A 27,206-nucleotide genomic window follows, 5' to 3' on the forward strand; every position below is an offset into this window, starting at 1 on the left:
TTATTCTCAATACCAATCAATGTATTATTTTATCTAAATACTTGTCTAATGTTGAAACTACAAACTACTACAAGTTTTTTCAGCTCTAAGCAAATAAAAAGAAAATAGGTGGAAACACAAACCATAGGTAACAAGGTGTGCAATATACAAGTTACTCAACTAGAGAATAATCTACCTCAAAATGTTGATGTCTAAAACACCAATCAGACTTAAAGGAACTTGTTCCATCAGGAGTTGAAAGTGTAATGTGCTTTTGCAATTTTTTATCACCAACCGAATACACACTACATCTTGTAGATAGAGAATTGATGATATACACAGAGTTGCTTTCATATCCCCACCTGCTGGGGTTGCTCAATGCATAACAACTTCTGTATGAAACATAAAATAATGCAATGTCGCCCAAAGTTTCCAGTTTGACATAATTCATGGTTGAGAAGTCTATCTTGTAGACAATACTTAATTTATAGGACGTTGCATCAACCACTAAAAGTTGCCCATCACAATTAACCAACCTAGTGTAAAAGCAAAAGGTTCTAGGAGTACTCTTCAATTTTAGAAATTTAATACCTGCATAATTCAAGCTGAGCACCCCTATGTTAGCCTTGTCAGTGACAACATATATTATATTATGCAAAACCACAAAGTCAAGAATTCTCTCTGGATCTTCCTCTCTCGAATAAGCAACCCAAGCTAAATTTCGAGATTGATAGACATGCAAACAATAATTGCATAAAACCACCAAGACAAATTCCTCAGAGCATTTGTCAAAAGCAAGCAAGGCACGTTTAGTTAAATATGAACGGATAACTTTAGAAGTAGGAGTATTGACTACCTTTTTAATTCTTGTAAATGGATTCATCAGCATAAATGAATTATTATCATACCTCCCCATGATAAAATATCCGCTAGAAAGCGTAACATAGGCAGAGAGGAAGAAGTACTTCCCCATATTCGAGCAATAAACTTTTTGGTCGGGTATGCTAATAAAGGAAAATGATCCCGTAGGAGGACTCGAAATTCGAAGAAGTAATGGTTCTTGGGATGCCAAGAAATTTCTCCCATAAAGTTTATGAAAAGCCCCCCAATTCTTGCACACACCAGCAAATTGAAAGTGGTCGTCAAAATCTAGTGTTTTAGAAATGATATCGAGCACATCCCAAGGAAGTTCACAGTTCTCTCCTACCATCTTCTCATGTTTTCCTTTGTATCACAAAATGACAATGTTAGGTGATTTCTAAACATGCTTTTTCATTTACTTCTGAAACATAAGATATTTATTTGTTTATATTATAATCTCATGGAAAATGAGGAGATAAAGAAATACTTATTACCCCATTTTCCCCAAACAAAAATCCATATCAATGTAAATACAAATATGTGTGATCCTCTTTTTCTTTTCATCTGAGTAGTTTATTTTCTCATTATTGTGATCATGGTTCATGCCGATGTATAGCAAACAATAGATATTCATTTTCATCCACATAAAAATCAACAATAAAACTGAAAGCATTAAATATTAGGCATGACATGTTATTGACCCCTACTCCCCCAACAAAAATAAATGAAAAGGTCAAGCAGTGAGGAAAAAACATTTTCATGCATTTCCCCTATAGTCATGTGAGAAAACTTATTTCCATGAATTTCCCCTACTTAATCATGTGAGAAAAAACAAAATATACTAGAATGAAAAGTTTAGATTAATTCTTAAACATAAAAAGATACTAGAATACAAATAAAACTGAAAATTTGGAATAGTGAAAATAAATACGAAGAAAAACAATAGAGTAGAATTATGAAAGGTTGAAAACAAACAGATAAAACCATTTATGTTATCAAAGACAGAAATGAACCAACGTCATTGTATTTATGAGGGGAACAACATTTAGTGGAATTATGAAGGGTTGAATACAACATAGATATTTATGAGAATACTCTTCATTGTATTGAGATACTTTCAAATAGCTTCCAAAGTTATAGAGTAGAACTATACCAGTACAAATACAAGAGTTTAGTATGTTTCGACTTCTAAAAAATCAATTGAAATAAGTTATTGAACCTCGTGTTCTTTTCCATCACAAACTATCATGACATTAACTAATATTGTTCTCATACATCAATAAAATATACGAAAACAAGCAAGTCTTATCCAAATGAGTGAGGTCGGCTACATGGATCAAACTACATATCATAATGCTCTTCTGTCTGACTCATTTATCTCTAGATCTTATTTAATGTTTCTCTTATACTAGTTTTTCTAGGTCTTTCTCAACATCTAGTGATTTGATTACCACCACCTAATTGTCTCTCTACATGCCTAAACCACCTAATTGATCGTGAAAATTTTCATCAAATTAGTCTCTTTATTCTACATATAGAACTATCGTTGATGGCGACAAACCAAAAATGGCATTTCGGCATGTGGTAGAAACATGGTGGATATAAATAGCAAAAAAAAAAGTGCAGAAAAGTATCAACATACGAGAAGTGCAATGGATAATGATAAATTACTAACCAGTGGTCTCCAAACTTAAACTCGTATGCTCTTGATGCAGCTTCCTCACTTTTGCTTTGAGTATGTTTAAAACCTGGCCATGCCTTTTAGGGCTTGTACGAGTTATTCCAACCTGGTAATCCTTGTTGAGTTTTAAAAACTCATACTTTTTCATGTTATGATATTGAAATTCAACTTTGTTTCGGAGAGTCTTCAACTTTATTCCATCCTGGTAATCCTTATTGAGTTTTAAAAACTCATTATTATGATATTGAAATTCAACTTTGACTGCCTTAGTAAGATACGCCAATTCTTCATTGTCGTTTCGGAGAGTCTTCAACTTTATTCAGAAATCAGAATAGTATTATTCAGTATAAGTATAACTAATTCTAATTCAAAACGAAAAAGAAAAAAAAAGATTAGGTTGAAGGAGGAAGAAAAGCATACCATTGCCCTTGGTTTTGGCGGCTCGCGGGCTGATTTGCAGAGCTTCCTCGGCATGGATTAAGAGTGTGAAGCTACTGATCCAAGGGAAGGGAAGCTTGTGGGCTTGTGCTTTGTTTTTAAAGGAACGTGAAAACGCTAGGGTTAACCCTCTCTTTAAGAGTAATTTGTTATATTTCCTCAAAAAAAGAGTAATTTGTTATATAACAATAATAATTATCTTATTTTATTATCAAATCAATTTGGTTGTTTCAAAACATAAATTAGATTTTCAGTAAATTTAAGTATTAATATTATTATTTGTAATCCAAACTAATTTGTTTGTACAAAAAAATTGTTTTTTTTATCCCTATTGGGCCTTGTGGCATGGAATTTAAAAAATTAATTAAATTTGACTTTTTCTTGTTGAAAAAATTTACTTATTTTATTGTATTTTTTATGAATGTTATGTATTAATAATTAATAATAGTTTTTTTTGAAGAATAATTAATAATAGTATTATCTGTCCTGTACCAAAAAAAGTATTATCTTTCAAAACAAAATAGTAATAGTATTAATTAATTAATTTTCTTCAAAAAAGTTATTAATTAATTCTATAAAAGAAAACCTTGGAAACATATGAGCTTCTTCTTCCACTGTCCGTTTAACTTCACTTAGTTAATACTACCCACTCACCTTCTTCCTTCTCAACCAGTTCACTTGCACCACTGATGAGTGTCATAAAAGTGTTAAATTCATGTTATATTTTAAACATTTTTTGTTACTTGTTCTGCAAGTTATTGAAGGAAAAGCCGAGAAATAAGCGTTAAATGCCTTATTACGCTTTACTTATCATTACTCTATCCTTTTGTGCAGGAATTAGCCTCAAGACACTGATCAAAGACCAATTTATCATGAAAAAGTGCGAAATGGTAAAAGCTGTCCAGCAAGCTTGAAGAAATGGCGCTAATAGCGTGTTCTACGCTATTAGCGTGTTCAAAGAAGTGTCAAAGTCAAGAGAGATACGCTATTGGCGTATCTGGAGCTTAGAGAAATTTCGCTATTAGCGATTTTGGCACTATTAGCGTGATTTAGGCGGTTTGCTCAATTCAAGTGGGCCACTTGCTATTCTTGTTAGATATTATTTAGATATTATGTTAGATATTATTTTAGATATTTTGGGCTTGATATATTATATATATTAGAAGTTCATTAGGGAGATATAATATATTAATCTTAGGAAATATCTAGGGTTTCTAGTTCTTCTTAGTTTTTCACCTTTAGATATTTTTAGAGAGAAAATAGGGTAGTTCTTCAGAGAGTGAGAGTGGTTTTGGAAGTTGGATCTTTATTTCTTTGTTGAGACATCACAAGTGTAATGAATCCTTCCTTTTCAATCCATCCTTGCAAGGCTTCCATGATGATGTGTAGCTAAATACCCTTTGTTGGGATGAGAGGTATGTGATCCTTGCTAAACATGTAATCTTTTGATCTTGCAATATATGGTTCTAGCAATTTATATTCAATATTGTTGTTATTCTTGTGTTAATGCTTTCAATGAGATTCAAGATGCTTTGGACACAAACTCTTGAATCTAGAGGTAGAGTAGCAATATATCTTAGGTTAACTTACTTGACATCTTTGTTAATCTTGTGATAATCATCATAATCAAGAGTTAAATGCTTTCGGATATTTAATCAGGCTGGACACGGTCGATTAGGTTATTCGATCGACTTTGTTATCGTTTAAGGGATTTGGACACGAATGTTTAAACGATACCTTAGAGTTAATTATATCACTTTGGACACGAAGGATAGTTTAGAATTGATTGTGATAATATTGGTTATAAAGCTAGAATTCGTATGGATCATTAGGCTACGTGTGGTACTTGATTAAGGAACGCTACTCCTAACAAGTTTCAATCCTTATTAATCTCATCTTTTACTTTTTGCATTTAGTTAACATAGTTGTAAATGAAACAAACAATCACCCTTTTTACTTAGAATGATAATTGATGTTAAACTGTCCGTGATGTCGCACTAATCCCTGTGGAGACGATACAAATACTTATCTTGTTTTTTGATGAAAAACTACTACATCAAAATGGCGCCGTTGCCGGGGATTGGTGTTTAGATATCATAGATAGAACGATTGATTTATCATTTTAAGCTTTTGCACATAATCCGTAAATAGTTTTCTTTACTTAATAGTTGTTACTACTAACCCCTCTTTGATAAACAAAGAAAAGTTTCTTGTTAGTTTTATCCGTTTCAGATTCTCCACATAAAAGAAATCATGGCTGATCATGGTTACATCAACTTTTACATTCCACCCGAGTATGAACCATATCAACAGTATCAACAATATCCTTATGAAGATGAACGGATTTCCAATGTGGAAAATACTTTGAATATCTTCATGCAACAATCCATGATAAACATGCAAAATACCAACCAAAGATTGAGGAATTTATCAATCCAGTTGGAGATGATTCAAGCTCAATTCATGGATAGCCAAGTCAGCATTCAATCCACTTATGGAGAACATGAAAATGATTCAAATATGTTTGAGAAAGATGGAGAGATTGTTGAAGAAGGTGTTGTTGAAAATGAGGAAGTTACAACATTGAAAGAATGTGGTGCACCACACAAAGAAGAACTTCCTCAAGAATGGTCAGATTCTGAAGAGGCCAAAACTGTTGATAATGAAGAAGTGATAGAGGTGGTAGAGAAACAGGAACGGTTACTTGGCAAGGAAGACTTAATGGAAGAAAAGGGGAAGAAAGTGAACAAGGCAGAAATAGACCGGGTCATTGATGAAATTTGCGCCTTGTTCAAATCAAAGTTAAGGAGGACATGGACTCCACATCATCTGTATCTAAAGTTCATGGAATTCCTCCCGAAAAGAAGGAATACAAAGGATGATGTATTGTCCGTCTCATTTTGGCCACCCTAACGAAAAAGGCGTCGAGCTAACGACGTTAAACAAGCGCTTGTTGGGAGGCAACCCAACTTGGTAAGTTCTCTTACTGTTAAAATAATGTGTTAGCAATTTTTAAGTACTTCATTTTGTTTTAATTTGAACATTGTGGAAGTTTCCTCTATATCGCTCTTGCTTAAATCTCAAATCTTAGATGATTGATAATGATTCATAGTTATGATTAAAGCGCAAAGCCAAGGTACAAGTTTCCAGTTTTTCTAGGTTTTTACTCGAATATGGAACGAGTACTTTGTGTAAATTTCATTTCATTTAGTTCTTCGCAATAATGTGTTTGTTGTGAACCACTTAGTTCTAGCCTAAAAGTGAGGAAACCTCAAGTGTTTGTACATATGCAAGGAGACTGGTATTCATTGTTTAACTCAGTTGTTTTATGTTAAATCCAATAATTGTTTTAAATTGTGTGAAGGCATGGATATGATCAAGGCACATTTTTGTTATTGAGTGAAACATACTTGACCACAAATAGCCTACCTTGTGAGAAGAACGAGTATTTGCTAACCCACTTGAGCCAAATGAATCAGAGTCATCAATTATGAACTGTCAATTTATAAGCATATTGCTTGTTGAACTTGTCCTTAAATTTCTCAATATCCAGTTCATTCTTGACGCACTTTAAGACTCTGATATGTTTTTAATTGTTGAACCCTAAAATTTCATTGTTTTATTGTCCCTTTTGCCTTAGAGTAAAGGAACATTCAAATAGGGTATATTGATTCAAGTTGGGGAGAGAAGGTAGATGTAAATCTTATGTCAAGTATAATGGTGTAATTTTATCTTTGATCAAGACAACGTGTTGTTGTAAATACAAAAAGAAAAGAAAACAATGTGTACATGAAAAGAAAAATAGAAAAAGAGAAAAAGAAAGAAAAATCCAAAAATAGAATAAGTTGTCAAGATCAAAGTGTATCTCATTTAAACACCAAGGGTTTGTAATAATTGGTAGGGAAGGTTGTGAATTTTAATGGTTGATACAAGGAATGTTCCTCTTTGATAGGCTTTTTGATTTCAATTGCCCCACATATGACATTTCTTTTGTAGCCAAGCCAAATTATAACCCTCAAAGACCTTTTGATCCATGTTTTTATGCCTTTTGAAACGATATTTGGATGGACACATAACTTGATTGGAATGTTAACTTGATTGCCGGATGTGTGTTCATAATCCTCATTCATTTGATTTCAATTGTTTATCTACTTTCATAGAAGTGTGTTAGGTGTGGTTCGTAAGTAAATATATCATTGTCTTGAAATATTTGACATGAACTTTGTACTTAGGATTCATCTCATATTAGTAGTAGAATTCTAAATTAGTTGGAAACTTAAGCTTGCCCGCGCATTCACTTTTAAATCATTCATCTGAAAGAATTTTCAAAGCCTTTTGTACTTGTGTCTTGTCATTAACTTGTTTGATTTTCGATCCTTTGTTTGAGGACAAACAAAGAGTTAAGTTGGGGAGAGTGATGAGTGTCATAAAAGTGTTAAATTCATGTTATATTTTAAGCACTTTTTGTTACTTGTTCTGCAAGTTATTGAAGGAAAAGCCGAGAAATAAGCGTTAAATGCCTTATTACGCTTTACTTATCATTACTCTATCCTTTTGTGCAGGAATTAGCCTCAAGACACTGATCAAAGACCAATTTATCATGAAAAAGTGCGAAATGGTAAAAGCTGTCCAGCAAGCTTGAAGAAATGGCGCTAATAGCGTGTTCTACGCTATTAGCGTGTTCAAAGAAGTGTCAAAGTCCAGAGAGATACGCTATTGGCGTATCTGGAGCTTAGAGAAATTTCGCTATTAGCGATTTTGGCGCTATTAGCGTGATTTAGGCGGTTTGCTCAATTCAAGTGGGCCACTTGCTATTCTTGTTAGATATTATTATTTAGATATTATGTTAGATATTATTTAGATATTATGTTAGATATTATGTTAGATATTATTTTAGATATTTTGGGCTTGATATATTATATATATTAGAAGTTCATTAGGGAGATATAATATATTAATCTTAGGAAATATCTAGGGTTTCTAGTTCTTCTTAGTTTTTCACCTTTAGATATTTTTAGAGAGAAAATAGGGTAGTTCTTCAGAGAGTGAGAGTGGTTTTGGAAGTTGGTTCTTTATTTCTTTGTTGAGACATCACAAGTGTAATGAATCCTTCCTTTTCAATCCATCCTTGCAAGGCTTCCATGATGATGTGTAGCTAAATACCCTTTGTTGGGATGAGAGGTACTTGATCCTTGCTAAACATGTAATCTTTTGATCTTGCAATATATGGTTCTAGCAATTTATATTCAATATTGTTGTTATTCTTGTGTTAATGCTTTCAATGAGATTCAAGATGCTTTGGACACAAACTCTTGAATCTAGAGCTAGAGTAGCAATATATCTTAGGTTAACTTACTTGACATCTTTGTTAATCTTGTGATAATCACCATAATCAAGAGTTAAATGCTTTCGGATATTTAATCAGGCTGGACACGGTTGATTAGGTTATTCGATCGACTTTGTTATCGTTTAAGGGATTTGGACACGAATGTTTAAACGATACCTTATAGTTAATTATATCACTTTGGACACGAAGGATAGTTTAGAATTGATTGTGATAATATTGGTTATAAAGCTAGAATTTGTATGGATCATTAGGCTACGTGTGGTACTTGATTAAGGAACGCTACTCCTAACAAGTTTCAATCCTTATTAATCTTATCTTTTACTTTTTGCATTTAGTTAACATAGTTGTAAATGAAACAAACAATCACCCTTTTTACTTAGAATGATAATTGATGTTAAACTGTCCGTGATGTCGCACTAATCCCTGTGGAGACGATACAAATACTTATATTGTTTTTTGATGAAAAACTACTACATCAACCACTAACACCCACGGCCTCCTTACACACACAATTGACGCTAAAATAGCATCTACAAAAGTGGACGATAAAGTTGAAGCATGTGTATTAAAATATATCTAAATACATACGTTACTCGGCTTCAGAATTTGTTGACGCTAAATTTAGCGTCCGTAAAATGTAAATGCTAAGATCAACTTATAAAAAACTAAATTCCAATTATTTATTAAAAATTATATATTTAATGTAAAATGCATAAATTGCATTACAAACTTACTATTTTAGCTTATTAACATGTGCAAATTTGCATATGATATAAAAACTATTTTATCCCTCAAAAATAAAAACTCTTTTATAAAAATTAAAGACATGCCGTAAAAAAAAATAAGAGAAGTGTTATTTGAATAATTATTTTTGTTGAAAATTTGTGGGACAACCAAAATATGCCAAGAAATATGAGTATTGACACAAAAATCAAAACAATAGAGAAAAGGTAAAAACTCACTGTAAATATGAGAGAGAAAGTTGTCAAAAAATAGTTTTTCAAATATCATTTCTCGAAAAATAAACAAGGGTTAAATATGTTTTTGGTCCATATAAATATACCAAGTTTTTGTTTTAGTCCCTATAAAATTTTCCTTCAACTTTTAGTCCTTGTAAAATTTTCTTTCAACTTTTAGTCCTTATAAAATTTTCAACCAACACTTTTGGTCCCTATTTTTAAGTAAACTTTTGTATTTTTTAATGAACTTGTGCATAAACGTATAGAATATGATAAAGATCACTCTAAAAAAAATTAGAATTTTTCAACAAAACATAAATTAAATATGAAATTTTTACCATAAAAAATATAAAAAATCATATTTAATTCATGTTTTGGTAAAAAATTCTAATATTTTTTGAGAGACACTCTTATAATCAATAGTCAATAGTGTGTGTGTGTATATATATATATATATATATATATATATATATAAAGTTGGCTAAAACCCACTTTTTGCCCCCTAAGTTTGCAAAAGTTGCGATTTTGGCCCCCTATTAAAAAAAATGGCAATTGTGACCCCCCATGTTTACCCCCTTTTGCAAAACCCCAATTTTGACTTGGTCAAGCCTACATGGCACGCCACATAAGTTAAAAAGTTGCCAGCTGTATACTTTTTGAATTAAAAAATATTGGAAAATCCACGCGTGTATTTCTAAAATTTAAAAAATAAAAAAAGGAAACCATGATAGAGGGAAGCACGTGAGTCTTTTCTCTTCTTCCCCAAAAGTTTTGGGCCAAAACAATCAAACCCAAAAAAATTATCAATATTTTTCAATTCCTCTTGTCAATTCCACACTCCCTTTCATTATCTCTTTCAATCCATACAACAATCATCAACGTCGCCTAGATTCATTCATTATCACCATAAAATCCTCATCACACCAAGAAAAACAGAAGCGGCAAGATGAACAAAAACAAGAGAGAAAGAACCCAGTTTATTATTACGAAGCAGCACCGCAACATTGTTTTTTTTATGGTTTGATTTTTTGTACAAAACCCTCCCACTCCAGAAGTACAAGTAATGGGTGAAGGACGAACAAGTTAAAGCTATTGCCGGGTTTGGATTTGAAGTTTCAAGATCTGGATTTGAACATAGATTTGTGGTTGTTTGGATAGACAATTAGATTGAAGTTGTTGTGGGAGAAAAGAGTGCCGTTGTTATTAGTGAGAAAGAAGAAAAATGGTTGTTGTAAAAAGGGTTGTTGTTTTTGTTATTACTGAGAAAGAAAAGAAAGGATTGTTGTTGTTGTTGTTTGAGAGATAGAGAGATTATGAAAATTATGAAGATGAATATGTTTTGCTTTCTTTTTTCCTTTCTTTTTGCTCATATTGAATTTTATTTTTCTGGAAGGATTGAAGGTATTGATGAATGATGAAGATGTTTTGTTTTCTTTTTTCAAAGATGAAGATGAAGTTTTTAGTTCACGTGCCCTTCCATTTTTTTTCTTTTTTTTTTCTTTTTGATTTATTTAATTTCATTTATATATATCTGGCATATTTATTTAATTTTTATTTTAAAAAAATACATTTGGCATGCCATGTAGGCTTGACCAAGTCAAAATTGGGGTTTTGCAAAAGGGGGTAAACATGGGGGGTCACAATTGCCATTTTTTTTAATAGGGGGCCAAAATCGCAACTTTTGCAAACTTAGGGGGCAAAAAGTGGGTTTTAGCCTATAAAGTAAGGTTTTTTATGCCACATGTCACTTCCACAATCATTCTCAATATTTTTATTATTTTTTCTATTTTTAAAAACCAATATTTTATTTAACATAAATATCTCAAAAAAAAAAAAAATATCTCAACAAACTTTTGATCTTATGCACTCAGTATTTTTTATTTTTATTTTTATTGAATTTCTAATATTTTATGTAGTAGAAATATCTCAACAAACTACACATAATATTTTCAACAAAGTTTACATATACGATCTTATTTTATGATTAAAAGACTTCAATTTGTTTATTTGTTTTTAGGAAAAGAAGTTTCAATTAGTTATTACTAATCTTTTAGCACTATATCATTCAATTAATTTTTTTGTTTGAGAAAAAAAAAAGGTTTTTTTTGATAAAAAAATGTTTGATTAGTTATTATGTTATCTTTTAGCAGCATATTCTAATGCAAATGTTAACCATAAATAAATAAGTTTTCGTTAATCACATATTTACATATTTTGAGCACAAGCAGAAACCTCAAACCTTCTTTTCATCTAACATTTTTCCTTCTTCAGGTTTGTCAAACACCAATTTTATTATTTCTCATACATATACTTTGATATATATATTCTTTCAAAATATATATATACTCCCTCCGATCTCATATGTAAGCAACTTTTCACTTTTTAGATTCATTTAATAAATTATGTATGTGGTTCACATTATAGACCACATACATTATTTATTGAATGAACCTAAAAAGAAAAAAGTTGCTTACATTTGAGACCGGAGGGAGTATATATATATATATATATATATATATATATATATATATATATATATATATATATATATATATATATATATATATATATATAGGGTGTATCAAGTGAGAGGACTTTTATAATGAGAGGATGAGAGGATTGAATAAGAACCCTTGGATTAAGTTTAATGGTTGTGAATAAAACTAATTTTTTGTTTCATGCCCCAATTTTTCTTACCATCGATTTCAATTCTAAACCATCAAATTGCTTAAATATATTCTCTACCTTTTTATGCTTGTGGTATCATTGCTAAAACCTCTAACTTATATTAAACCCAATTGCAGAAATCCCTAACATGTATTGAAAACAACACTTTGAATTAAAGGTATGAAATTGATGTTCATTTGGCAAGTGAAATTGGGAGCAAAAGGAATTTTTTATTCTTGAGGAACAACTATTACACGGGCATGAGTATAGATGATGTAGGGAGATAAGAGCGTGGGAGCCTAGGAGGAAGATAACAAATTTATTAACTACAGACAGAACATGAGATTTTTCCAATGAGCAAATTAATCACAACCATTAAACTTAATTCAAGGGTTCTTATTCAATCCTCTCATCCTCTCATTATAAAAGTCCTCTCACTTGATACACCTTCTATATATATATATATATTTCAACCACTTTCTTTCCTTTCAATCGATTTTTCTCTCTCATACGCATGAGCCACGAAACAAACCCATGACCGCATGTTTAAAGGGATCCAAAACTCTTACCACTTGGACTAATTCATTATTGATTTTGTTACATTTTTTATTTTTGCATTGGACATTCATCTCATCATTTATATTTATTTTTATTATATTTATTTGTGCACACAAACTTATAAAACTTATTTAATATCTAACCCGGGCTTTCTATACGGGCCGGACTTATGGGCCAAATGGTGGCCGGTTTCCCGCCATAATCCTGCAAATGCAACGCAATCCGTTTCATTTGAGACGAAGAAGAGGAGGATAACAATGAGAAATTGAAATTGAAATTGTAATTGAATTGGTACAAATGTTGCAAACCCTAGTATTACCACCAACTTTTCGCTTCACAAATCGAATATCTCTCTGTCGAAGCTTGAGCGGCATTCGTTCATTCAATTCCTCCTCCTCTTCCGATTATGGAGATCAGTCTCGTGGTGGCCTCCCTCGATTCTACTCTGAAACTCTTCCTCCTTCCAAGGCATGCACTCTTCCTCCTTGTTAAGTGTACTCATTAAGCTGGGGTTTTATCAAAAGTTCTTAATTTTAAGGGTTTGCTATGAATTCATTTAATTCATATCTTTGTTTCTGATACAATACAATACTATTCATTCATTCATTCAGGGTAATGTTATTCGGGTTAAAGGCGATGAATTCTGGCACATGACTAAAGTATTGAGGCTCTCCGCCAATGCTAGGTAATTTGTTTGGTTTTTCACAATTAATTTTGTCCTTCAAATTGATTTTTTTTTTTTTTTTTGCCAAGTTGAATAGTCTTTCATGTTTTTTTTTCTTTCCTTCTTTTGACAATATAGTCTTTCATAGTTATAGTTATAGACATTTGATTTCCTTATGTTGATTTCTAATGACTATATAAATGCACTCTGGAAACTTCAGTAGATTGAATGTTGAACATTTCATGCCTGCAAATCTTGTGTGTATGTTATTAAGTGCTAATTCTCTTTTCATGCGTAAATGGGAAGAGGGTTGGAGAGTTTCGGCTTTATTTGGTGAGTTAATAATGGCAGATAGCACATAAACTAACTTTTATCGCATGGCTAGGTATGGCAATGTGGGCTGCACAGAGGTCTAGAATCACAATTAGAGTGTAAATTGCAACTACATATCACAATATATGTATCACAATTATACCCTGCAGTGTCAGATTCTAATGCAATTTATTTGCAATCTAATTAGCATGCAATTTATACCGAGTGCCTAGTGCCATGCCTTTCTCGTGCAATTTCTAACAGAACTAGCAAGCAGGGAGTAAGTATTTAAAATTAAGTAATAGGCAGATTCATTCGGAAAAAAAGTGACAGTTTTTTTTAAGTTTTAATTAGCCCATGTGCCAGCCCACCCATGACTGCCCCGTTTTTTCAGCGGGCTAAACGGCGGGGTGGGCCAACTAGTGGGGTAGTGTTGAAAATTCCAGCTCAACCTGCCTAATATAGGGGGTTAAATGGGCTGGCTCGACAGGCTTGACTTATTTTTCCACCTCTACGGATAGTTGATAAACCAGCTGATTCAATTTGTAGTGTTAAGGTAAAATTAGCAGCTTAACTACATTATAAATATGAAATGAAACGACATAAAATAGATATGTTAATTAATATATAATTTTTTTCAACTAAGATAATAGGGTAAAATTGATAGAAAAAATGATAAGCTATATATAAGCTAGTAAAAATAAGTTAAAAGCTTGCGAAGAACAAATGTTACCAAACATGTCTGTTTTGGTCAAAAGAACTTGTATGCTCAAAATCTTGACATGCCAAACACATCCTTTACATCGGCAGTTGCTTTTCAATGATTTCTGTCAAATCTTTTGATTCTATTTTTGTCACGGTTGTTTCTTTAGTTACAATTTTCTCTGTCATAAGTCTGGAAGTAAAATGTCAGATAGTTATTACCTAATGTTATAGCCTATGTCTCGGTTCCTGTCTAGCATTGTGATCCTGAAAACTTTTTTATTATGATTCAAATTGTGATGATCAAGGGTACAGCTCTTCAATGGAAAAGGAGCTTTGGTAGAAGGATGCATACAGAACATTGACCGCACTGGACTTGATTTTGTTGCATTGACTGATCTGAAGTTAGTGCCTCCACAGAATTTTCAATTGCATGTATTTTCTGGTTTTGGTAAGTTCTTTTAGTTTCTATTAAAACAAAAATTATTTATGATTTTTTTTTTAATACTTGACTCCCCACCCGATTTTTCACATGTTGAGAATCTAACAGGTACTCTGAAGGGTGGGCGCGCTGACTGGCTTGTAGAGAAGTGTACAGTATGTTTCAATAGCATATTGATATTTTATCTGGTTAGATTACCACTTCTATATGTAACAGTTGTTTTTCTTCCATTCATGACTTCCATAGGAACTTGGAGCCAGTAGTGTTACTCCGCTATTGACTGAACGTTCTCCGTCAATCTCAGAAAATCGGGTAGACAGACTGGAACGTGTCATTTTAGCAGCATCTAAACAATGTAACTGTTTTTTTGCATGAGGTTAAACATTTATTTTGCTCATTTCCGAAATTTCTTTGGCCTATTTTGACCGAAGTTTTAAAGTTGGGTATAAATTGAAGGGTTTTCGATTTTGGTCTGTGAACCTTCTATTTTTGCCTGTTTTTTAGGTCAAAGACTGCATGAAATGATCCTGAAACCTCCTGTAGAGATTGGTGATATTTTGCATCTTGTAAGTTCTTTATTCTAACTACCTGGCAAGAAAGTTGGCATAAATTTAAGTTGTTTGTGAAGAATTTTGACCAGTGCATTGTAATAACCTATTAACATCCATAATTCCATCTATTTACTAGTGATATCTTTGTTAATTTCCTTTTTTTTCTTGGAATTCTTTGAGTTAAACACCTAAGCTAGGGATTTGATTCCATTGGTGTTACATGTTAGTTATTTAATATATGTGGTTACATAGTCAATTTGTGAATTTTGCTCATCGAATTCCAACACTTTTCTTCTATGTTCATAACTTAACCTATTTTCTGTAACTTAGATTGCGCAATCAAAGCTATCTCTTGTTGCAACAGCAGAAGCAACTCCTGTTCTTAATGCATTGACGTCACCAGAAAAGGAAACTAGTGGCTTAATCGTAGTCGGGCCAGAGGGCGGTTAGTATACTTAATAAGTCTAATTTCAGTTTTTTGTTTTGCCACATGTCTGGACATGAGTGGACATTTGGATTGATAAGGTAATAAGACGAGTTTAATTGTAAGGTACATTCTCCCTGTTTTTACCGGGGCTAAAATGAAAACCTGTGATTAGCAAATAGACAATAGTTGTTGTGTTTCTAGGGAGGGTATAAATATATTAGGGCCCATTTACTTTTAATGTTTCCTATTTTCTTTTTTAGTTCAACTAATAAACATAAGATAATATAGATCCAATATATTTCTCACTATTTTCATTACAAATTTTGAAAATGTCAAAATATTGTATTATTGTTTTTGTGTCTACTGCATGAGTCTTCCCTCTCCTTGTTAGCAATTTAAAATGAACATAAGTTTTAATAAATGATAACTGATAATATTTCCAGAAAGTAAAGGAGCCTTATTTTTTCTGCTGAAAGTTCAAGTGATGCTAATTTATGTTGTATTGGATGCCTGCAGATTTCACCGAGAAAGAAGTGAATATGATGATGGAAGCAGGTGCTAAAGCTGTTAGCCTTGGGCCTCATCGTCTTCGGGTTGAAACTGCCACGATAGCACTTCTGACTACTGTTATGTTATGGTCCGACTCTCAGCAAACTTCTGCCTCTTGACTCATCTGTATATGTATGTCCGGTGAGGCAATATTATGTTCTAGAAACAATTTATATTTTGTATCAATTGTCTGTTAGATTTAATTAGACTAAGTTCACATTGGGGATGAAGGTGACATTTCTCTATTGATGCCCTTGCTTTGAGAAAACATGATGTAGATTTTTATTTACTTGTGTTGAATGCTGTCACAGCTAGTAATAGTTTACTCCTGATTCGAGGGGTGCATGTTAATCTAGTGTCATGCCATAGTCCTGTTTGTACACGGATCCTCTCCTTCTCCCTCACATACTTGTCATCTTAAGATTTTTTTGGTCTAGAAGTGATAGTAAGTTTGAACAGGTATGAATAAGTTTTAATGTCGGACAAAAATATGATTAGTGATAACAGTACAAGTGTAAAGACTCACATAGTACTTATCATCTCAAGGTTTTTGGTCTAGAAGTGATAGTAAGTCTATTATTAATTGTTGCCTTTCACTTAGACCTGTGTTAAATGTTGGGTCGAAGATACAAGTTTAATAAACTATTACTATAATAATATATATAAGATGCGAGTTTAATAAACAAGAGATCTACTTAATTCAAAGTAATTATTAAATTTACCTCCAATCAAAGTAATTATTAAATTTTTAGTCTGTAATTTTTTATTTTTTTTTTATATTGTCCAATTTTCTCTTCAAATTATCCTCACTGCCAAACATAATGAGCATACATGACTTCCTATAGCTGTCTGCCCTTTAGTTATGGTTAGCCAGTTCTATGTTATACTAATAACTTAAAAGTGATTAATCAAAAAAAGTTCTTTATATTATGCTTTTGTGTTATTCTCTCAGTGTTCAACGTGAAAAATTTATGATTCTTTAATCATGATCCTATCTCTAGCCTAATTGAATTTTTTGAGAGAATGTTGGCAAAGTTAGTTGGTTTTGATGGATCACCGTCACTTTCTCGTTAGTAGACACATAACATCAGTTAATATAATAAAATCCTGATTAGTTTATACTGGTACTCAACAATTCACATTATTGTGTATTTTTAGTATTTGTTATTTTTTATTCATGTCGTGAATCGCACATCATTTAATATAGTATCCACCTTCCTTTTGGATTCTTTCATACATACGGCCATACCTTGCTGTCCAGAGCAAATTAAAGTGTAAGGAACAGCTCCACCACAACAAATTGAGTACTCTGCAAAAGTCCACTCCTCGTACAACACGAGTGCACCACACGACCATTTGCAACTTCCTTTTTATCACACAAACCTTTGTTCCAAATTATTATCAAGCTAGATTTCCAATTAATTGTGAGGGATACATTAGTTGAAGGTAGGAACAATGACAAAGAAAACAACCAAGGAAAGTAAGCTTAAGCACTTCATATTAGGCCCTGTAAGAATTCTAAAGAAAGCAAGGCAATTATACATGAAAAGTGTTATCGAATGTGCTGGAGGGTATGGTGTTGGAGCTGCAAATCACATTCCACACTTGCCTAAGCCAAACAACATCAATGTGGATGGAGGAAATCATATTGCAACGAGGCAAAAACCATCAACATTGGGGTATAAAAGCAATACTGAGGTGAAAAAGATGGGTAAGATTGATGAGGATCAACCTTGTCATTTTGAGAACAATCAAATTGGTTTCAAAACCAATCTTTTGCGTTTGATTCCAACAAGAAGGAGCAGTGATGCCAAGAATCCAAACGTACGTATATATAACATAATCAATGAAGATTGAAGGATGACATGAAGAAAATACATATTGTAGCCCAAGAAAAGAAAAGGTGAGTGAGCATGCACGAGCTAGAATAATTTGAGCGATTATCAAGATCAAGAGTGTAGACTGTATATTAATAAGTCAACCTTTGATTTCCCTGTACCATGTATTTAGTTTTACAATCCGCAATTCGTGAATATTAAGGCTTCAAAACAAAGATTTATTAGCGAAAATGTGACTGTGGTATGTGGATCTTGATTTGTTTTACTTTTCTATCCTATCATAAAAGTCATTTGTTTTACTTTAAATCTTAAAATGGAAAATTTGTTTAACTATTCGGGTAAAGGGTTAAATTTATTCAGATGTGTTTGACATTGTTGTTGATAGTATTCGATAGTCATTCTTTGTTATATTTAGTCCAATATTCCAAGTTCCAATACCAAATGTTCAGTATATGCGCCTCACCACAATGGTTTTTCTTTTTACTGTTAGATCATACCTTAATGTTAAACGTCAATTACCATGTAGCAGTTGGTAATTACTCACTAAACCATGAACAATTTTTTTAGAGATGATTTTAGGAGGGTTGTTTGTAGTTAGCTTAGGGTTGATTTTGAGGTAAAGAATCATTTGATTCAAAGGCTAAATTAACATATAGTTTGGTTTAGTTAGATTTCTTCAAAAAAATCTGATTCCATAAGATTATACGTGGTTTATATAGGATTGATTCATTCGATTTTTATCAACACGTAATTATATGCCAACAAATTGCAGGTTAGGAATCACGTTATTGTTGTTGTATTTGATAGTCATGTGATTTGAATTTTTCGATAAAAATAGAACAACCTACATTTTGATTTTGGTAAACCACAACTAAAATACAAAGTCTCGTATTCGTAAATTCATTGAGTCACGCAATTTAAAAAAAAAAGGCTTAAGTGCAATTTTGCCCCTCCTATTTTGACTGAATCGGAATTTTACACCCCCTATTTCAAAACTCGGAATTTTACCCCTCCAATTTAATGTTTTTCGAAATTTTACCCCCCCTATTTTAAAACTCAGAATTTTACCCCCCCAATTTAATGTTTTTCGGAATTTTACCCCCTCTACCACATTATCTTATTATCCACCTAATTAATTATTTAAATTAAATAATTTTTAATTACAAAAAATAAACAACTTTTTAAAAAAATCGAAAAACACTTTAAAAAATACCTTAAAATGCAGAAAAAATTCTAAAAAGTACTAGAAAATAAAGATAAAATGTAGGAATTACAAAAAATAAATAATTTTTTTAAAAAATTGAAAAAACTTTAAAAAATACCTTAAAATGCAGAAAAAATACTAGAAAATAAAGATAAAATGTAGGAAATAAACAAGAATAAACGAAAAAATCCAAAAAAAATACATGGAAAATTCCATTAAAAATACATGGCTAATATTTGGATGATCAATTATTAGGTGTATTATTGCACTCGTATATTTGGCTAATGATCATCCAAATATTTACAGGTGCATTATGTTTTTTTTCATGTATTTTTAATGGGATTTTTTTTTCCGTTTATACTGTTTTTCCATGTATTTTTAATGGAATTTTTTTTGTTTATTCTGGTTTATTTCCTTTATTTTATCTTTATTTTCTAGTATTTTTTCTGCATTTTAAGGTATTTTTTTAAAAAAAATTCGATTTTTATAATTTTTTTTTTTTTTGTAATTCCTACATTTTATCTTTATTTTCTAATTTTTTTTCTGCATTTTAAGGTATTTTTTAAAGTTTTTTTTCCATTTTTTTAAAAAGTTATTTATTTTTTATAATTAAAAATTATTTAATTTAAATAATTAATTAGGTGGATAATAAGATAATGTGGTGGAGGGGGTAAAATTCAGAAAAACATTAAATTGGGGGGGTAAAATTCTGAGTTTTAAAATAGGGGGGGTAAAATTCCGAAAAACATTAAATTGGGGGGGTAAAATTCCGAGTTTTAAAATAGGGAGGGTAAAATTCCGATTCAGTCAAAATAGGGGGGGCAAAATTGCACTTAAGCCAAAAAAAAATAATCTAAGGTTAGTTGCTTATGTAAAGTTGCCCTCAAATTAGTAAATAGGAACACCAAAAATGCCGGCGTGACGAGCAATCAAGCATACGCTAAATATGGTAAAATGTATTTTTGTTGAGTACAATGAATCAAAGGTCAAATATGAAAAAATAAAAAACATAAAAAAAAGGAAATAAAATTGACAAAATAATAAAAGAAATTAAAAAAATACATTAATTAATATTTTTTTTGAAGAACATTAATTAATATATGTAGTCCTCGTGAGCTTAGCTCAATTGGTAAGGACAATGCATAAAATATACAAGGTCTGGGGTTCAAACCCGGCCACCACCATTAATTAATATATGTAAATATACTTTACTCTTATTTATTTTTTTGAAATAATATACTTTGCCCTTATTATAAAAGGTTTGTACAATATAAATGTATGAAAAATGTTACAACACTCACTTTAACATTTTCTTTTCGAACACTCTCTCTTTCATTGGAAGATGGCGAGTGACGAGAGGGTAGTGAGGCGGCAGATTGGTAGGAAAGGAAGTATGGCGAGAACATGGCTGATGATGGGCAGTGAGGGGCAGAGACAGATGGTGGAGGCAAGTAGGCAGTTGATAATGCAGAAGACGGGGCTGACTGCTAGGGACCTAAGGATTCTTGATCCTATGTTGTCATACTCTTCCACAATCGTGGGGCGTGACAGAGCAATGGTCTTAAACTTAGAACAAATTAAGGCTATCATCACTGCACATGAGGTTCTTTTGCTCAATTCAAGAGATCCTTCTGTTATCCCTTTTGTTGACGAACTTCATGCACAAATTCTTCATCATCACACTACTGTTACTGATCATCCTCAACCTCAGGTAGTTTGTTCTTTTTTATTTTATTTTATTTTATTTTTACAAAATAGTGTGGGAAAAGAAAAAAAGATCATTATTAAATTAATTGATTTTGACTAAAATATTTGAGTTGTTGACTTGATTGTGAAAGTAATTAATGTTTTTGATAAACTCACGTAAAAATGTTGACTAGTAATTTTGAAATGAAAATAAAAAATGATATATTGACAACCTAAGATCTCAAACCATCGTATTTATGTACGTTTTTCCACTTTTTTTATTTTTTAAATCAATTTTTGTCTTGATTGACGTGTCACACTTGATTTTGGAGCATTAAGTCTTCGGTGTCCATACCAACAACTTATTTATTGTCAAAATATCATACTCCCTCTGATCACTATTATAGCAAAATTTGATTTTTTAGATACATTGAATAATTAATGTATCTAGTCTATAATAAAGTATAGATACATTTATTATTCAATGTATCTAAAAGGTGAAATTTTGCTTATAATAATGATCGGAGGGAGTAGTTCATTAAAAATTACGTTTGATATTTTTTGAGGTCTTAGATATAAACTAAAGGTCAAATTTATTTGGTTCATATATAGACTAAATACATTTGACTTTCTGTTTGTATATAAAATATCATCTCAATGATAAAAAATTTGATCTTATCACCTCAAAGGATAAAATTGCAATCTCTTTAAAGACAATTGTAAAATATCCATTAATTAATCATAATAATTTTCTTTTCCTTTTTTTATTTACTTTTTGTTTGTATTTAAATCCATGAGAGTATGTTTTTTGAAGGAAATCCATGAGAGTATGTTAGATACAAAGTTATTATTTTTTAAGTAAAATAAAAAGAGAATAGAAAGGATAGACTGACATAAATAAGACCCAATAAAACAACATAAAAGTACTAGAGTCATCCTAAAAGGGAATTGAAAATGCCAAACTAAACTAGAAGTGGTATGAAACCAATCCTAAAGGGCATTGGACAAAATACAACTAGATAACAACGGAAATGAATTGAAGCTACCTAGCAGAGAATCCCAAATCCAATGAAAACAAACACCTACCACGGGTACAACCTCGCAAACCCGAATCCCAAGCACGCAATTGGATTGCAAAAAAAAGAAGAATAGGTATGTGAATCATGACGACTTATCCCCATATCGCAACGAGACAAATCACGAAACGTTTGAGTCGAACTATAGAACCGTAAAAACCTAAACCCGGATAGATTGGAACGAGCCCAATCGAACCCAAGTCCATGTCATAAAACATGTGATAGAGACCACGACATAATAACAAACACCAGAACCCAATCCCTAAAACGGCAAATATCAACGTAACCTTTAAGGGTTAATGCTTCCTTATACCAGATCAAGGGATCCAGTTCGCACCAGTGGGAGATGAACAACAACCCAAACCCACAGTCAATTGAACTTAGAGAAAAGGATCAAAGTGAACCCAAAACGTCAAACCAGATCGATACCCAAATCGAGAACTAGTTAATTAGAGAACCATAACAAAATGGGCACAATGGCGGAACATAAACCCAAGGTAATGAAACAACAAAGTCACAAAGACCATCAAGTCAACTACGACGGTCGCTGCCACATGCATTTGGACAAGACGAATTCCGTCAATTAACTTCAGGGTCAAACAACACGAAGGTCACATGTATAGACTGAGTAGTTCATGTCGTTGTCGCTAGCGACTGTTTGAATGACCCCATTGGGGTTTGCAGGTGATGGAGTACACAACCGAAATATAAGGCTACATCTTTACCATAATATGTTTGAATTTCTAGGAGCGAGGTCTTCGACAACAGAGGTGTTGATGGTTTATGTTCAGGCGTCGAGTTTCGTTGGTGCCTTTGAGAATTGTCGTGCAAGTATGCAGGTGAAAGAGATTTTGCTTGAGGGGTGAGCATGATGAATGGATGAACTAAAACTTAAGTGGGAGATTGTTGTGTAGCAAGTGTGAGTTAGAAGTCTCACATTACTTAGAAAAGTGGAGGTTGAACACTTTATAAGTGAGAGAACGCATAATGTCTTAAGATTTTGTGTTAAAGTGTGGTGTTTTTTTTTGCTTGTGTTGTTGCTCTTAACCCAACATGAATGATCTCCTGGGATCCCTTTGTGAGCCAACAATTGTTAAAGGGTCCACATTGAATAAAAGATGGTATGAACAATTGTTCATAAATGAAGACTATTCTCACCTCACAAGTCGTTTTGTAACGATGAGTTAATCCCAATTTAAAATCTAATTTTTTGTGGTTGTTCTACTAGATATCCATTAGAGAAAAAAATTAATTTATACTCGCAGACCCAAAACGTTATCAAAATGAATTTTATATTTCTAGAATCACGTTTTCTCTTACAAAACTGCATCCAAACATGCAATTTGTCTTCAAAAGTTATTCTTTTTGGTAACAAAAGGAAGAAAAAAACAAGAAAAAAAAACCAACGAAGAAGATATCCTAATTATATTCAAACAAATTCAACGCTTATTGCATCCGCTAAGAGAATAAAGGTGATGTCATGTGGGGATTCAAGGAAGACAACAAAGTCAGCAACAACAATATCCTACCAAAGTGTGTTACAAATTAATCATCAAATCTCTAAGTAGAAGTTGCTTGATAACTCATATCAAATTTTCATATTTGTGAAATACATTCAAACATTTTCGAACAAGATCAACCACATTACCTGAGTTTGAGAGAGACGACACTTTCTTATAGTAGAATCCCAATACAACTACAAACTATGATTTAAATCCATGATCTCAACATACAAAATGCAGGAGCTACTAATGTTGCCAGGAAACCCATGCAGAAAAGACTATGTATGACCGCGAATAAGACTGACAAAACTACCCAAATTAGATTTGAGGAACACGTTGTGATCTGCGTTTATAGTAAATGTGGTTTAATTTTTTATTTATTTTTGCAAATGTGGTTTTTAGTCTTCATTTTTTCACAACTTTTGTATTTATTGTTATCTCACTTTTTTTTTGAATATGTTTAAACTTGAATAATTTTAAGTAAAAAAAATTGATTTTAGAAAATCAATTTATTCTAATCAATTTTCTTTACAAGAAGCAAGAAGACTCTTAATTCACCATGTACTATATATTAGCATGGTTTTTATTTTTTTATTTTATAACTCTAGCCTTTTTATAATATCTTGCCTTTTCATAAATCAATTTGGGTCTTTGAATTATTCCGAACGGAGTAGATATTAAACCAATCAAAAACTGCATGATTCTTTTTTGTGGAAAAAAAAAACATTTGATATTTAGCACTGCTCTTCAAATTTCTATCATGATCATTATTAAAAGGGTCTAGATGGGAAGGATAAAGGTGAAGTGAGACAAGATAGCAGCAGGAAGAAGATTCTTCCATTTGAGTTTGTTGTGTTGGAGGCATGCCTCGAAGCTGTTATTAGTTCCTTAGAAAATGAGGTATGTGCACTATATTTCCTCAATCTCTTTTTTTTTTTTTTTGAAATAAATTTTTCCCTCAATCTCTTTTTAATTGGCGAATTTGCAGAAAAAATGTATTCTTATTCACTTGCTATTTTCAAAACTCAATGCAATATTAATGATTATATTTTCAATATACATCTGGTTGTTTAAGTAATTTTATTACAAGTAACACAATTTATTGATTGTTTTGGTATGTGGAAAAAGTCGACAACTAAAAAGGAACCAAGTGAGTATATATCATGTAGGTTTTTTCTTTTTTCTTTTACAATATAGTATATGTAGGTGTTGTTTGCTTGTTTTTGTTGATTTGTTGGTTTTCTATAATATGTTTCCTTTTGGTGATTGTTTTGTAGGCTAATATTTTGGAACTGGAGGCTCTCCCTGCCTTAGATAAGCTGACTTCAAAGATTAGTACTCTTAATTTGGAACGTGTTCGTCATATTAAGAGTCGATTAGTTGCCTTAACTGCTCGTGTTCAAAGGGTTAGAAATTTGTCTCCAATTACCATTTTTTTTTATACTAATGTGAAATTTCCAATTTATTCATTTTTTTTTGTTAACTATTAACGCATCTCATGTGGGGTAATGTTAAAAAATCTTTCACTTTAATCATAACTACTTCTAGAGTTACATGAATGGTTGAATGTTTGGTTGTGTTTTATTAATGGCATTTTTATTTTTACATCGGCAATGTATCCAAATAAAATTATGATTCCATGTAGGTGGAGAATCCTGCATTCACGCAATCGAGATATCGGCAATCCAAAAAAACACAGATTTTTATTTTATAATTCAAAATATTGAGCATGAATCTATACTTTTTGATCTTGATAGAACGACCATCAATGTCTTGATTACCTAAATGCAGAGAATCCCTAACTGCAAGGGAGTCAGATTTATCACAATTAAACTTTGATGTTGATTGATATATAGTACAAACCTATGATTTTTTCAGGTAAGAGATGAATTAGAAAACTTGTTGGATGATGATGGAGATATGGCAGAGCTATATTTGACAGACAAGTTGGCTCAAAAGAAGTTTGAAAATTCTTCTACTTCCTCATCCATGAATAATAACGGGGATGACATAATGATGAACCGAGTTCTTCATCCAAATATAGTTGACAGGTATTTTTTTTCATTGTGAATTTGATCTCATATGGATATATATACCTTACCATAACAAATATTTTATGTCTTACATTAATTCTTCATTATTTTATTAGGACTCGTCATGAAATATCATTGGAACGAGGTGGAAATTCTACAAGTGATCATGGAGATTATGAAAATGTTGTTGGTGAAGAAATCTCTGGGACTCAAGCTGGTACTGTCTATAGTGGTGTAACCAATGTTTCTGAGCTTGAGATGCTGTTGGGAGCATACTTTGTGCAAATTGGAGGCACAGTCAACAAACTATCTGCGGTACACAATCTTTTACTCCCTCTATTTGCTAAAACAATTTTATTGGCTATTGCTAACACTTATTATTTGTTGGATTGGATGGTTGAAGCTGAATGACTATGTTGAAGACACAGAGGACTACATAAACATTACATTGGATGATAATCAGAACCGTATTCTGCAAACCGGAGTTCAGATAGGCACAGCAAGTGTGATTCTGAATTGCTTTGTTGCTGTGACAGGTGTTTTTGGTATGAATATTCACATTCAACTATTTGATGATGGTGGAATGAAAGAATTCCTTGGAACAATTTTTGGATGCACTGGTGCTTGTGTCATCTTATACTTCCTTGCCATGCTTTGGTACAAGAAAATGCGTATGTTGGAATAGTTAGTTAGTTGGTCAGGCCACCTAATTATGTTTCAAATAAATTTGTACAAGTTTTATATTACTATAGACATCGTGCATGTTTAGTTTTGCGGTTGTCATAATTGATTCCGAAATAAATGATTTTGAGAAAATTGATTTTGGTTAAAATTAAGTTTAACGTAATTGATTTATGTTTGGATACATTACTACTCCTTTCAAAATGAGTGTCGTTTTAGTCAAAAAAAAAATTGTTTCAAAATGAACGTCACTTTCAGTTTCTAATGCAATAATAACTTTTTCTTTTCAATTGTACCCTTCAATTAATACTATATACACTACTTCCAAAGTACAGTAGAAACTCTTTAAATTAATACTCGGTAAATTAATAAACTCTCTAAAATAATAAATTTGTCCGGTCCCGACTTGGGCCAATGTAAAAAATTGAAAAAATCGATAAAATAATAAGATAATAATTTTTCGGGAGATCCCTTTATAATTTTCAGTCCCAAGAAAATCATATATTAATAATTCATGGAAACAGAAAAAAGTATATTAAGAATACATTAAACACATTTGTTCATCTTGTTTACATTTACTGTACTTCAAAAGTCATTATTGATTTCCAATGCATATGAACATAGTAGTTACTAATTTACGTTGAGTCTCAAGGTTCGCTGCAACGTAATTCTAAGAGGCATAGACTAATTTTCCTTTTTGTTTGGTATGTACAGTATAATTACTTAAAAACTCTTTAAATTAATAATTATTAATTTATCGATAAATTAATAACTCTCTAAATTAATAAATTTCTCCGGTCCTGACATTATTATTTTATAGAGTTTTAACTGTATTGTTTTTTCTTTAATGAAAAACAAACTAATAGTTGATTAGGATAATTTTGGTAAAATAACATCTCTCTTTCCTTTAATTAATGCATTTCTTAATATGTGTGTAAAAACCTTAAACGACATTCATTTTGAAACAGAGGGAGTATAAAAGTGATTCTTATGGATTTATGATGTTTAGGTAGTTTGCATCAAAATTGATTTTTTATGTATATTACTAA

At 31.8% G+C, this 27,206-nt stretch overlaps 4 protein-coding genes across 4 annotated transcripts; 3 read left to right on the plus strand and 1 right to left on the minus strand.

Moving 5' to 3' along the window:
- On the minus strand, positions 1 to 1,198 carry LOC146958790 (F-box protein At4g35733-like). The gene has a single exon (XM_085740316.1). The coding sequence runs from the start codon at positions 1,187 to 1,189 to the stop codon at positions 152 to 154; it is 1,038 nt and encodes a 345-aa protein (XP_085596442.1). The 5' UTR covers positions 1,190 to 1,198; the 3' UTR covers positions 1 to 151.
- A 3,824-nt stretch (positions 1,199 to 5,022) lies between these two features.
- Positions 5,023 to 7,711, plus strand: LOC146958791 (uncharacterized). The gene is made up of 2 exons (XM_085740317.1): positions 5,023 to 5,932; positions 7,522 to 7,711. Exon 1 carries the CDS (start codon positions 5,213 to 5,215, stop codon positions 5,870 to 5,872), a length of 660 nt encoding a protein of 219 aa, XP_085596443.1. The 5' UTR covers positions 5,023 to 5,212; the 3' UTR covers positions 5,873 to 5,932; positions 7,522 to 7,711.
- A 4,982-nt stretch (positions 7,712 to 12,693) lies between these two features.
- LOC146958792 (methyltransferase) lies at positions 12,694 to 16,488 on the plus strand. The gene is made up of 8 exons (XM_085740318.1): positions 12,694 to 12,958; positions 13,102 to 13,175; positions 14,477 to 14,619; positions 14,719 to 14,765; positions 14,857 to 14,965; positions 15,115 to 15,176; positions 15,492 to 15,606; positions 16,105 to 16,488. Exons 1-8 carry the CDS (start codon positions 12,788 to 12,790, stop codon positions 16,254 to 16,256), a joined length of 873 nt encoding a protein of 290 aa, XP_085596444.1. The 5' UTR covers positions 12,694 to 12,787; the 3' UTR covers positions 16,257 to 16,488.
- Positions 16,489 to 20,409: 3,921 nt separating this feature from the next.
- Positions 20,410 to 26,341, plus strand: LOC146958793 (magnesium transporter MRS2-3-like). Its single transcript, XM_085740319.1, has 6 exons — positions 20,410 to 20,890; positions 24,221 to 24,343; positions 24,721 to 24,849; positions 25,322 to 25,494; positions 25,593 to 25,791; positions 25,880 to 26,341. The coding sequence occupies exons 1-6, from the start codon at positions 20,522 to 20,524 to the stop codon at positions 26,159 to 26,161; spliced, it is 1,275 nt and encodes a 424-aa protein (XP_085596445.1). The 5' UTR covers positions 20,410 to 20,521; the 3' UTR covers positions 26,162 to 26,341.
- Positions 26,342 to 27,206: the final 865 nt, after the last annotated feature.

This window comes from Medicago sativa, chromosome 1, assembly GCF_051527215.1.
Source record: "Medicago sativa cultivar Bolivia chromosome 1, Bolivia_mono, whole genome shotgun sequence".
NCBI lineage: Eukaryota > Viridiplantae > Streptophyta > Magnoliopsida > Fabales > Fabaceae > Medicago > Medicago sativa.